This window comes from Camarhynchus parvulus, chromosome Z, assembly GCF_901933205.1.
Source record: "Camarhynchus parvulus chromosome Z, STF_HiC, whole genome shotgun sequence".
Lineage (NCBI taxonomy): Eukaryota > Metazoa > Chordata > Aves > Passeriformes > Thraupidae > Camarhynchus > Camarhynchus parvulus.
Genome location: NC_044601.1, coordinates 1,627,794 through 1,641,171, shown reverse-complemented (window position 1 = coordinate 1,641,171; position 13,378 = coordinate 1,627,794). Strand labels below are relative to the sequence as shown.

Genomic DNA, 13,378 nt, shown 5'->3' with positions numbered 1-13,378 from the left:
AAATATTTTTGTACATTAAGAAGGAAAGAAATTCTTAACTTGCTTGACAAAATGGAGTGGTCTGTGTATAACTGTAAAACTTAAGGTTAGCTTATGTTAATTCAGAGTTTTTGCTTTAATATAATTTGTCCATTCTTTGAAATACTGGAGACTGTGAAATCTGTAGAATGTTTTATTAGTAGCTACTGCTTTGTTTTCCCTGAAGATTGCCAGTGTAACCCTTTTACCTTCACAGGAAATTTGGGCCATAATTATCTGAAATACCAATTTCTCTGTATGTTAAATTCAAGGTTTGCTTTCCCTTTTTTAGGGAGATACACGTCTGAGAGTGATGTATGGAGCTTTGGAATCCTTCTGTGGGAGACCTTCAGTTTAGGAGTGTGCCCATACCCTGGAATGACCAACCAACAAGCACGAGAGCAAGTTGAGAAAGGTAATTATTCATTAAAAGTGAAACAAATGCTGGATAAATAGTAAGGATTCAGTGTAAAATAGCCCAAGAAATAACATACAAGTTTTGTAGCAGCTTTAGCAAAACCAATATGAGGTTTCCTAAACTGCTGACTAGCTCTCTGGGAGGAGTAGGGTGATATATATAGGCCTTCTGAAAAAAAAAGGAATACACTGACCAGTAACTTAAAGGTTGGGAGACTTACAGCATGCTGACTTTCATTATTGCAGAACTAACAGGTGAGATGGAGAGGAGGGATTTACTGCTGTGCAAAGCAGAAGCTTGAACAGAATGAATTATTTAAGATTATGCTAATGCAGATATAAATATTCTAAACTGCCAGAAAAAAATCTCTATCATTCCATCTTCTTTATTAAATCATTTCACAGAAAGATTTAGCAATTATGGTGGAGAATGGTAAGCTAGTTGAGCATTGCAAACTGCATTTCTCTTTTACAAAATAATCAAAAGGTTAAAATAGCAAATAACTGTGAGTAGGAGTTCAGGGGTTTGATTTATTTTCATTGTCTTTAGTGGCATTTCAGAACTGTTCCTTCCCTACATAATACTACTGTATAATTTATAAATATGTTCTAAGCTAGTAAAACTTCCAAATTATTTAAAACAAAAACCAATGGCAAGAAAACAAAAAAAACTCTTGTTTGCTCATTTACATACATTGTCAGTGTTTGTTATAGTTTTATAGGCACTGTAGGTGATAATAAAGTTTCTCCTTAAAGGCCAAATCAAATCCTGGAGCCTGAGCCATATTTGTCTGACAATCAGTGGAATCACAGACTCAAAGAATGGCTGAGGTGTGCAGGGTGCTGTGAATGTCGTCTGCTCCAACCACCCAGCTCAGCAGGATCACATCCAGATGGCTTTTGCATGTCTCTGTGAATGTGATTGTCTTTGGACAATCTGTACTCAGTCACCCTCACAGGGAAAAAAGTGTTTCTTGATGCTCAGGAGGAATTTCCCATGTTTCAGTGCGTGCTCATCACGTCCATGTCCTGTCACTGGGGATGGAAAGAGCCTGGACCTCCTTCTTTGGACACTCCCTGCAGGTGTTTATATATATTGCTGAGATCCCCTGAGCTTTCTCCTCTCCAGGATGAGGTGCTCCAGCTCACTCAGCATTCCTTCATAAGAGAGAGAGATGTTTCAGTGCCTCCATCACCTTGGTGATCCTTCATGAGATTCTCTCCATTGTGCCTGGGTGCTCCAGATGTGACCTCAGCCAGTACTGAACAGGCTGGGCAGATGGTTTCCCTCAACCTGCTGCATGCAGCACTCCTTCTTGTGCAGCCCAGTGTGCCATTAGCATTCTTTGCTGGAAGAGCTCATGCTGGTGTCCAGCAGGAGCCCCGGGGGCCTTTCCTGACAAACCGCTTCCCACGGGGCATTCCCCACCCGTGCTGGCGCTCGGGCCTGTTCTCAGCTGCAGCACTTGGTTCTTCCCATGCTGAACTCTGAGGCTCCTGTCAGCCCCTTTCTCCAGCCTGTCCCGGTCCCTGTGGACAGCACCACCACCCTGTGGTGTATCAGCACCCCCTCACGGCTCGGTGCCACCAGCAAGGGTGACACTGCTGTGTCACCATCGCTGAGGGGGCGCCTGCCCCTCACCCACAGCCCCCGCACCTTCACAGGTGCGACATAGGACTGCACCCTGGAGCTCCACTCAGACTTCGAACCACTCATCACCTCCCTTCAGGGCTCCCTGTACAGCCTGTTTTCTATCCACCTCCCTGGTTTGTCATCTAGCCCATAAATTCAAAGGTGTCTTTGTGGGGATTTTACAGTGAAATCCCCTCATGTATCAGGCCACTCGTCTCATTGAAGAAGTTTCTCACATTGGTCAAGCCTGACTTGCTCTTAGTGAATCCATGCTGACTTTCTGCATGCTTATTCCCAATGACTTCCTTGTACTGCCTGGAAATTGTTTCCAGCATTAGGTGCTCCATCACCTTCTGGGATCAAGGTGATGCTGACCAGCCTGCAGTTCCTTGGGTGCTCTGACTTGAAGATAGGAGCGACATTTGCTTTACTTCTGTCTTCAGGTACTCCTCCCTGTAGTAGAAGCAATGTATGAAAGATGATTTGGAATGGTGTGGCAGTGACATCAGGCCATTCTCTCAGCACTCATGGGTTCATCAGAGCCCCTGGACGCAACTAAATCTAGTGTGCTTAAGTATTCTCTGACCAGGTCCTCTTCCGCCAAGGGTACATCTTCCTTGTTCCAGCCTTTCTCACTGATCCCTGGAGCTTGGGATTCCTGAAGGCTGGTCTTGCTAGTAGAGGCTGAGATGAAGAAAGTGTTCAGTACCTCAGCTTGTCCCTGTCCTATGTTGCTGAGTTGATCAGTGCCTCATTCAGCAGTGGGCACACATTTTTTTCAAGCCTTTTGTCCCCTCTATAGTTAGAGAAGCTCTGCATGTTGTTTTTGACATGCCTGGCCAGATTCAAGCCCTTCTGGGCTATGTCTTTCTTAACTTCATCCCTGGAGGCTCAGACAGTGTTTTGGTATTCCTGCCATTACCTGATTTTGTGTTTGATTTTGTCCAGGAGCTCCTTGTCCATACATGCAGTCCTCCTGGCATTTTTCCCAGCTTCCTACTCATTGAGAAATTGTCTTCACTGCTGTGAATAAACCACTGTGATCCAAGAAATTGATGATATGCCTGAATAGCCACTTACCTGCAACTTTTGAATGATTAGCTGCTAATTTACTTAACTGATTGTCCATTCTCCTGCTCATTGTCAAGTCAGAGAATGCCTTGGCTGATGGCAGCAGAGAAGTGTGGAAGCCACTGCCTATCTAAGCAAACCAGAAGAGAAAGAGATTTGAGATAAGATGGAAAGATCCAAAAGTTAAGAAAATGGAGGGAGGAAAAATTAATGACTCAAGTGCAGATGGGGAAAAACTTCCTTAAGGAGACAAGAAAGGGAAGAAATGTGAGAATAGAAGTGGATACATCTTCAAAAAGAGCAAATACATTTACTCACATCTTCATTTTTATTATCAGTTTCCTCACTGCAGTGAAGTAAGAAAATACAACTGAAAACCAGAGGGTAGCTGCTTCCTAAGATACAAGAAAGACATCTCTGTGAGTTGCTGCTATTAGGGATGAGCAGCATGCCCAACTTGAATGTCACTGGTACCTGAATTTTAATTAGTTTCATAATTATCTCTCATGTATAGGATATGTATTTAAGATGTTCCTCATATTGCCTTGAAGGTCTTTATAAATGAAATGGTCTTGAACTTTGCTCTTATCTTTTTAGATTTGTCAATATGCATCTGTTTTCAGTACTAAAAGTTTTCTCCACTTTTTCTGTGTACCAGGCTACCGAATGTCCGCGCCACAAAAATGTCCAGAAGAAATATATAAAATAATGCAGAGATGCTGGGACTACAAGCCAGAAAACCGGCCAAAATTCAGTGAGATTCAGAAAGAGCTGTCTTCAATCAAAAAGAAAGTGACATAGTGATGAAGAAGTGCCAAACTCAATGTCTGGGACTTTATTTTCCAGTGAAGTAATTGTTTCCCTCAAACACTATGCATTTATATAGCATTATTTGCAATATTCTTCTAGGATTACTTTGAAATTAACTGGTGTACCATCTTGAATGGTGCCTGCACCTGCATTAAAGGTATATACTGCGAAATGCTATATATCCAGTCACAGTTAGTACTGTAATTTAGGTTACATGTACATTGGAAAGCACATACTATAAATTTAAGGGACTGTGGCTTTTATCTGTTTTACAGCAAATAACTGCTAGTGACATTTTCAGAAGTATTCTACTTTAAGCTGTGCTCCCACTCTGCTATCCCTGTCCTGTATGTCAACATATTAATGTGGGGATCGTCATACATGTTGGCCTTAAAACTGACGACAGTTTTGGCAAGTATTTCAACTAGAAGCTTTTTTTTAAAAATTTTTTTCTACGTCTGATGTATTTAGGTGATGCTTGGTTTGAAGCATGAAGCTCAGTTAGATTCTGAATGCAAACGTGCTTACTGAAAGGAAAAATCCAGAATTTTTTTGGTAGTTGAATTACTTGTGCATTTATTACCATACGCTAGAAATACTTCTGACATTTTATGTGATCTACTTAAATAATGCCTTTTTTCTCCTTCAGTGCCATCAGAATTCAGTAGCATGTTTCTTTTATGGTGACCTATGTTTATTGTAGGAAAAAAAGACCAATATAAAGTGTATTTCTTAGCACATGCTAAGAAACATTGCAAACTGTCTGCCTTCCAAAATTTATGTGAAAGTACTAGGCCAAGAAAAAGAGGTTTATTAATGATAGCAGCAGATGACAAATATCATTGATCTTAGAGGCGCTAAAGAATATGCTGCTAGATTTGCTTTTTACCCTGATTTTTTCCCTTAAATTGGTAGAAATTCTCAGAATGCAGCTGGAGCATGCAAAAATTTATTCTGAACAAAAGAACATTTCATGCATAGTGTCCAAAGGAAAATACTACTTCTGTATGGCATGAGGAAGTTGTTCAAACAACCAAAAGGAAAGAAGTATGTTTAAAGCCTCTGACAGGGAACAGCAGAGTAGAAATACTAACCTTCTATTTTTCTTACATTATTGCAATCAAATATCAAAAGACTGGGGATAAACAAGGTTTAAATGCACCAAGAATATAAACCTTGTGTTTGTATATATATATATATACATATAAATATATATTAAAAAAAAAAGCCAGAAAGAATAAAACCTTACTAGATAGGCGAGGGAGGAAGTGCACCATTTGTTACTTTGACTCTGGGTCCTCTTTGCAGCTGGAATTGTTTTCTAGGGCTCTGAATAAAAATAGGAACGAGTTACTGTATCCCTGTCTGAGTTCCAGCATTAAGGTGCTTAAAATACTTCTAGGAATTTACTAAAATATTCAGATCAAGGGATACTAGTTGCTGCTAATGCAAGTAAGAAACAGGGATTGTAAGTAACGCAGCATCTGGAATGTTAATTAGCCTTATATTTTAGTGTTACAGTGGGAATGAGATGTAGTAAAGTCAGTGGCTACATTACATTTTTATTTCTGTTAGGGTGGCTTTTCTCTTGTCCACATCATCTTTTGCTCTCTAAAGTGTATTTACAGTAGTGCTGAGTGGTGGTTTAGGGCTATGTGTGACCAAAATATGTGTAGTCTAGAAGAATTTGTTACATAGGAATTAGTGTCCAACTGCAACAGTGAATGGTTGTGTGGGGTCACATCACCTGCATTTGAGGTGGTACTGTCAGTATCCAGCTGTAAGGAATGGTAAGTGCTTCTTGCATTTTGTTAAGTGATTTTTTTTTCTTGGAGATAAGGAAGCATTTATATACACATACCCATTTAAAGTGTAGTGCTTGGAAAACTTGGTGGCATAAATTAAAACTTCATTGTAAGTGTACTGGATATATTTACTTAGTTCTGTACTTCAAGTAGCCCAGAGATATTTTTCAAGAGCAATAGGAAACGTTCTTGTTAGCTTGTATGCTTCTAAGTAGTACACAGAGTCTGTGCCTTAATTTGCTAGTATGCTAATGCAAGTGCAAGTGTACTAAGATCTAAGAAATGTTTCACAATCATTTGGGAAAATCCATCCAACTGCGTTTCCTTACATATGCATCCCTGAAGTCTGCAAGTAAGGATAACAGTGTCAGCATTCGTAGCTTTTCTGGAGAGTTAATATTCTTTTGTTAGAAAGATAGACTGTTTCTTTGCCATATGCCCTCTTGACAGCAAGAAATACTGCTTCATTGAGATAAAATAAAATACTGTTGTATTTGTCACAAATTAACCAGTCACCATCCTGACTCTCATAGAAGGATAAAAACAGTGCTAACATTTTATTCTGGAATTGTTACCCTCCATACATATATATCACACTTCTGTTTAAATTTGAAGTCTTTTTAAAACAGGGAATTTCTGCAACATTAGGAAAATTTATTACTGTTACTGAAGTAGGCACCAGTTCAGTTCAAAACTAGTAATACTTTGGGAGAATACCAGAATGGCTTTGTAAGTATAGAATAAATTTCAACACAGGTACATGTCTTTTCAATTATTTAAACTTTTTGTAGCATTAATTTAACAATTTGTGGCAGAATTTTTTTGTCATGTCTGACTTGTAAATATTGAAACTATTCAATTTAGGAAGTGGAATCGATACCTACAGCTACTGTAGGCTTCTCACAGGAGCATTCACAACCAAGCCTGCCACGCCATGAAATTTAAACGAAAGACATGGCACTAAAGAAGCAAAGCTGCAATATCTTCTCTCCATGGCCTTTTGATGACTTAATCTTGCCAGGTTAATCTTACCAGGTTAGCCAGGTCATTTGGCTCACGTACTGTGTTTAGGGAACTTAAAAACAGAACTTAGAAAGAAGTTAAGCTTCAGCCTCTTTTGCAAGTATGGATTTCAGGTTAGGTTGTTACACTGGCATTGTCACAACCAGAGGGACCCCGAGACAATCCTGAATTATTTTATATTGTTAAACGTAGGAAACTAAATACTGTTATCCTCAGCTTGTAATGTGGGAGGGAATTCAACAGGTTTTCTCTTATTTTCATGTTTTTCCTAGGAATTGCATTCATTATTTTAAGAAAATTGCTTTGATGACAAGAAGTGCATCCTTAGTTTGTTTTTAGTAGAAAATTAGTGCATATTAGCTTCCAAGTCCAGTCCTCAGTGAAGTCATAAGGTTTTCTAAGCTTCTTTATTTTATGAAAAGTAAAATAGGGAAAGTATCTTGTCTGGAAACAAACCTTGCTTTAGCAAAGGGTGGTTATGTAGAGTTAGCATCCTACAAAGGCATTAACTTTGAAATGTGCATTTTCATTAGTTCTGTAAAAAAAACAATGAACTAGCTTTTTGTTTATCAGCTTTGTTTTACAGTTATATTGCATTTCTTCGTAACAAAATTATGCCCTTTTGCAGAATTGCTTAAAACTTTTTTGGAAATCGTTATTGGGAAGTGCATCACCAGAAGGCCATCAGTGAGAACTGCAGCTGGTAAAGCCCATTCTCACTGACAGGAAAGAGAAAACTGGTTAAGGAAATATTAGGTTATTCCTACTCAAGTATTTTTTTCATTAATGCCTTTGACCACCTGTTATGCTTACTTAAATGCAAGCACATGATTAAAATTGACTATGAAGTTACCTATTTGTTATCTCTTTATAACTATTTTGTTACCCTTTTTGTACCCATTGTAAAGGTAATAAAGAAAGCAAAAAAGAAGAAAAATCCCACACATTTTTCTGAGGTTACAGTGTAACCAAGCCTCAGAAGTATTTACAAATGTCTCCCCTGCAGTTTTCTCAGATGTGCTGCTGCACAAATATTAACAACAGTGATTAAATACTAGCCCTGTTTCCAGTATTCTTGCTGTCATATCCTTTAAATGTCAGTGCTACTCACAGATTTGAGGGAGTGCAATATTTGAAGACCTAAGCTAGTGTGTAAATAGTGTTATCAAACATGGTATTCAGCAGTTCTGAGGATAATTGATTGTCACAAACAATAACTCATTATAAAGATTAAATAAAGAGAAAGAAGCTGAGAGAGTCCATTTTCTGTAACAGCTGTCCTGTTTTTAGGTGCTAGAAATATTTGTTTGTGCCAGTGCACTTGGATTTGTAACATTTTTATGGCTAAGCAAAAAATAGTTTGCTATTAAAGGAAGAGTTTGCCAATTAATTTTTTCTTCTTGTAAAGCACAAAAGGAGTTCAGATATTGTTGGAAAGATATTGTTAGAAGCTTTCTTCCTAGGCAAGTCAGGCTACCAATGAAGTTATAAATTTTTTTCCTCTTAGAGTGATTTTCATGCAGTCCTTCACTTCTAGTAATTAGTAATAGAGGACCTCAATTAGTAATTAAAAGGTGCATGGCAAGCATAGGGCATGTCCAGTATTCCTGAAGTTCAAAAAAACCATGAGTTTTTAAGAGATCTGATTAATTTGAAATATCAGCTCTATTAAAAATGTTTTCTTTCAGTCCCCTTTTGCAGATTTACTGAAAACAAACAAAAAAAGCAGTCCTTAATAACCAGCAACAACTTACTAGGAAAGTGAATCAACCTCAGGAGCCTATCAAGGTTTTCTAAGAGTAACTATTCCCTGGGGTAGCTTCCCATTATAAACACATAAAGTTTAAAGGTGGAAAGCTTCAAATTGAAATGGAAGAATCCATTCACTTGTCAAATTATGAACAGTTAAGTATTACTACCATTTATTTCCTCAAAGTGGTACTGAAGTGTTCTTTCCAGCTGCTATATGCATTGCAGAGTTGCTTTTTAGTATGTTATTAATACCAACTTTACTTTGCTGAGACCTGAAATTTCAAAGAAGGGAAGATTCTCTCATTGAAAATTCCAGCAAGATCTGCCTGGTAGCTCCAACATTTTTACGTATTTTCACATGCAGTTATCAGAGTCATTGTGTTCATTATAATAAGTGCCACATAGAACAGGGCTGGAAGCCCCTGACTTTAAACTTTCAGAGTTTTGACCCTAGAATCCACCCTGATTTTGCTTCTCTGTCAAATAAGCAAAAGAAATATCTGTTATTCAGCCTTAGTGCTACTCTATAAAACAGAAAGTTTCAGAGGTGTATTTACTGTTCTCTCCCAGGGAATGCTACCTCCACCAACAACCCTAAGTTACCATTATGTCCCCTTCTCTTTGATATAAAATTTCAGCTGGAATATATGTCCAGGTATAGAACTTGGGTGTTAACTCAGATTTTTTCAGGCAGTTGTATATTATTGGCTATTTCAGAGTGCCATTTTCTCAGACATCATCTAGGCGGGACTTAAATTAGCAGTTTCAGATGGTTTATTTGGGGGTGGAGGTGTGAGCCAAACTAATTAGTTCAGTAGCTAAATTGCTGTTTTGCAGGTGTTTGAGAATGTAGCTATGGAAGGGTGGTGCATTTAGAGATCTCAGATACATATGCCTTCTCCAAACAAAAAACTTTAAGGCATATTTAGAAAAAATTGACAAATAAAACCCTTAAATCTAGTTGACTGAGGTCATAAATTGAAAACATAGAAGAGCCATGAACTAGATTCTTCCTTCCTCTGTCTCCCAGAGTGGAACGCCTTGTAAATACAACTAAATTGATTTATTGTTTATAGATAAATACAGCCTCTGAACCAGTATGGTAACCTAAGATTCACACTGAGCAGAGAACACCTGGAAAAATCCTGAATTGCTACTATTTGGATCTGCCATCTAGTTTTAGAAACACAAATGTTTATAGATAAGTACTTAAATTTTGCGAATACAGTAAGTGAGCCAGCCATTGAAACTCTTCATCAATATAAGGCAATTAGACTTTTTAAAACAAAAATCAGATCAGTGATTCCCTTTGCATTACAGATGTTGAAAGTATGTGCCAGAACTTTCCATTACTAAAAAAAAGGTGCACTGTGCTCTTTTCAGTCAGCTCAGTCTTTCTCAACATATGAAGAATTCCTTTGCTGTTACATGCAAGTAATAATGCAAAATTCTTGGATAACTGATATATAACCAATTGACTCTGAGCTGTTGCCTCAATTCTCAAAGGATCTTCCTGCTCTCTAAAGGGGGTTGCAGTAATCTTACACTTCCAGCTGAGCTCTGCTGTAATAATCTTTACTGTTGCATCTCTCAAATATTTCCTAGTTCTGAAGGCTCCATGTATCACAGATGGCACCCTTTCACTTATCAATGAAATCATTCTGGTGACAGAAAAGTCTGAATACACTCCTGCTTTTGTTTAATTCAGAAGTAATGTGGTGATGTTGTACTTTAAAACCTAAGGCAGTGTGTTTGTATGAAAATGGAAGTAACCATGAATCAAGGTGAAGCATATTGTTCAAATCACATTTTTAACGAAATTGCAGACCCTAGCTATATCACAAATTGTCCACATCATAAGATACATCAGAGGAACAACATTTGTTACTGTCTGGTTTACAATACAGAACATCCTGCTTCACATAGGGAGAATTAAAGAGCTAAATATGCTCCTTGACATTTTGCTGTCAGGCCAAATTGGAACAGCATCTTCCAAATCAACAACAATTACTTAATTCCACCAAAGCCTTATTGTGAACTTCCTTCTTCTTAACAGACCTTTTCAGACAGTGTTAATTTTCATCATTTTGCTTTCAGGAATTTGAATTCATTATGTCATACAACATTTACTTACAGAAATAATTATACAGCCCCACCACTATGAAGTGCTGAACCCTGCAATTCCAGGAGATAAGCGTTATTGTTGTGTACAGGGAACTGCTCTTGCACTGGGTCTCAGTTGAAATGTCTGTTTACATGTCTGTTTCCAGTGTTAATTGTACCATTACCTGTAAATCACAAGTTAATTTGGTTTTTTTAGCAAGCTTCCCACTTAATTTTCACTAAAATGCTGAAAACGTAATAGGAGAAAACCCCATGATACAGGTTCATCACACAGGACACACAAGGCAGGCAGACTCCTACAGAGAAATATTGAGGAGTGAAAGCCAGCATTAAACACCTGCCTTGTACCTTCTGTTAAAGGACTTCCAGGGATGAAACTTGGGCTGGGGTTGTAGGACTGCTGATTTTAAAATTGCATGTGTTGCTTTTCCTTCGTGTAACTGTTGGCAGCTGGAGACAGAACAGGGGTGTCAGGGAAGGAGGGAAATTCACATCACTGGCTTGCCATCACAAGCCAGACTTTTGTCACCAGTAGCCTTGCGTGGACACAGATGCCATTTGCAGATGTCTTTAGGTATCCAGTTCTCAATTTTGTGCCAAAATACACACCAGCAATATCAGGTAAAGCACCTTTAATGCTCTTTTTTGTTTAAAAATAATATATTTGTGAAACAGATCGATAATACATAACACTGGAAATGGGTCCTTCTTCCCTAAAGTACATGTAAAATAAAATTAAAAAAAAAGAGAAACAACATTTTTGAATTTATCTGGCTTTTAATCAAGTCTGAAAATTATAACTATGTTATACAGTTGCCAGTTGTCGGTCCTTTATAATTTTAAATAGATCTGCATTTTAACTTTATTTATTTGCCAATTTTTTATATACTTTAAAGTTACACTTTAGAACTCAAGCTAACTTTTTATTTTCCTAGGCTGTTATGTAAGAGATTTTCAGTCTTCTTGTAAACTGCAGACCTTTTTTGAACAATCCTTTGTCTTCTCCTTTGGACCACTTACCACTAATGAGTCTGCAGTCCCCGTTTCACTGTACTCTTCCAATAAATGTAAAATATTTGTATCAAGCAGTCTCATTTTATTTGATATTTACAAGTTGCGTTTCTTCATTTGCTTCTGTAATCAAGTGGAAGACCAATTCTGGTAACATTGCTTTTGGGAATAGACAAAATTCAAAATAACTCTGTTTCACACAGCAGGGGGAGACCCAATTTGATTTGATATTTTTTGAAATTTCTGGAGATAATCTTTCTGTATGATCCTCACTCGCAGTTTTGCATTACTTTTGTTTGCCTTTCGCATATCAGAAGAAATTGAAGCAAGAAGTAACCTAGAGGACAGAAGGAAAAGGAAATGTTGAAATGGGCTGAGAACTTTGTTATGAGAACATTATCATGCCTTAAAAAATACAAACATGTTTTGAGATCCTGTGGGTAACATAACGTGTGAATACCCTATACGAAGAACTTCTTCCACTGCCTAATGCTCTTTGCAAGTGCACCTTGTGTGAAGACCCAAAACCAGATAGAAAGATGTGATTTTGGGTACCTGCACCTTACATGGTGTTGTTAAGCACTCTGCACACTGGCACAGCACTGTGATTTGCAAGACTTAGGAACCAGAGCTGTAAATTGCCTTACATTGCTATAAACTCCTTCTTCAGTCAGGCACTAAGTGGGACTGAGGTACCTGGGGTCTGTGTCAGTTCTTTTTTCTGATAGAATACAGTTGTTCCTTTTTACAAACCCTTTGAGGTGTTTTTCCCCACCATCTCCCAGTAATCATGAGTGGATGATGTGTAAGTCCAAAGCTCGTCCGCTGAATTTCCCCAGTGTGTGTTGGAACAGAAGACAGCACAGCATGGGGTTGCACACAGGTCTGGTACAGTTCTGCTGAGTCTCATTTATTAGCAGGATTATTTTAGAAAAAGTTACTGCAGCTAAATCTGTTTTGCTGGTGATGCCTGGCCTCCAAATAATAGAAATATGTTGTTTGAAAACCTGTGGCTGCCAAACACTGAGCAGCACAGGGTGATCAGATTTCCTCATTTGAAGTGTCACTGCAGTGAAGTAGAAATGAGGCTAAAGAAAGGAGCCTTGAAGATCAGGGCCTTTGAACAGTCCTGCAGTTTCTCCAGTTTAGAAGTACAGTTAAAAGATTTGCTGTTGAAAAGATTTAGTTGATTAAGACTTCTCACAAGATCCTAAAGGACACTGGTGCACAAGGACTGCTTTAAATGGGAGATCATAGCATTTCCCTGTTCTTAAGGTGGCAAATTTAGCCATGCAGGCACATCTTATCCTAGCAAACTTCATGGCCTGCAGTAAGAAAATGCTCCAAGGTAGATACTCCCCAATTCCCAGGTGACCATAACACCTTATTTTGTATTTCAGCTCAAGTTCTTCACTTGGCTCTTTTTATGTCTTGCTGACTTGTGAGCCCTAATGTTGCTGATACTGTACAGCTGGCAAAACTGCACACAGAAGACATTTGGGCACACACGGTTTGATCCTGGGTAGCAGTTCTGTTTTGGCGTTCTTTTTCCAGACAGCCAGCATTTGCATGTCAAAGCTGTGTCAGTTCTTTTTCTCCCTTTTCGATCCAAATACTGCGCATGCAAAGGTGTTTTGATACTTGGGTTAAAATCCTCTCTTGATGTTTGGCAGAAATAACATTTTTGTTAAATGAAGGTGAGATTAATCTTGCT

At 38.3% G+C, this 13,378-nt stretch overlaps 1 protein-coding gene across 2 annotated transcripts in view; it reads left to right on the top strand.

Annotated features, from left to right (window-relative positions):
• Positions 1 to 11,948, top strand: part of FER (FER tyrosine kinase) — a 156,563-nt gene extending 144,615 nt beyond the window's left edge. For both annotated transcript variants that reach the window (XM_030968860.1, XM_030968859.1), the window contains 2 exons: positions 311 to 433; positions 3,798 to 11,948. In XM_030968860.1, coding sequence (XP_030824720.1) covers positions 311 to 433; positions 3,798 to 3,940 — 266 coding nt within the window. In that variant the 3' untranslated portion in view covers positions 3,941 to 11,948. The remainder of the gene's footprint in view (positions 1 to 310; positions 434 to 3,797) is intronic.
• Positions 11,949 to 13,378: the final 1,430 nt, after the last annotated feature.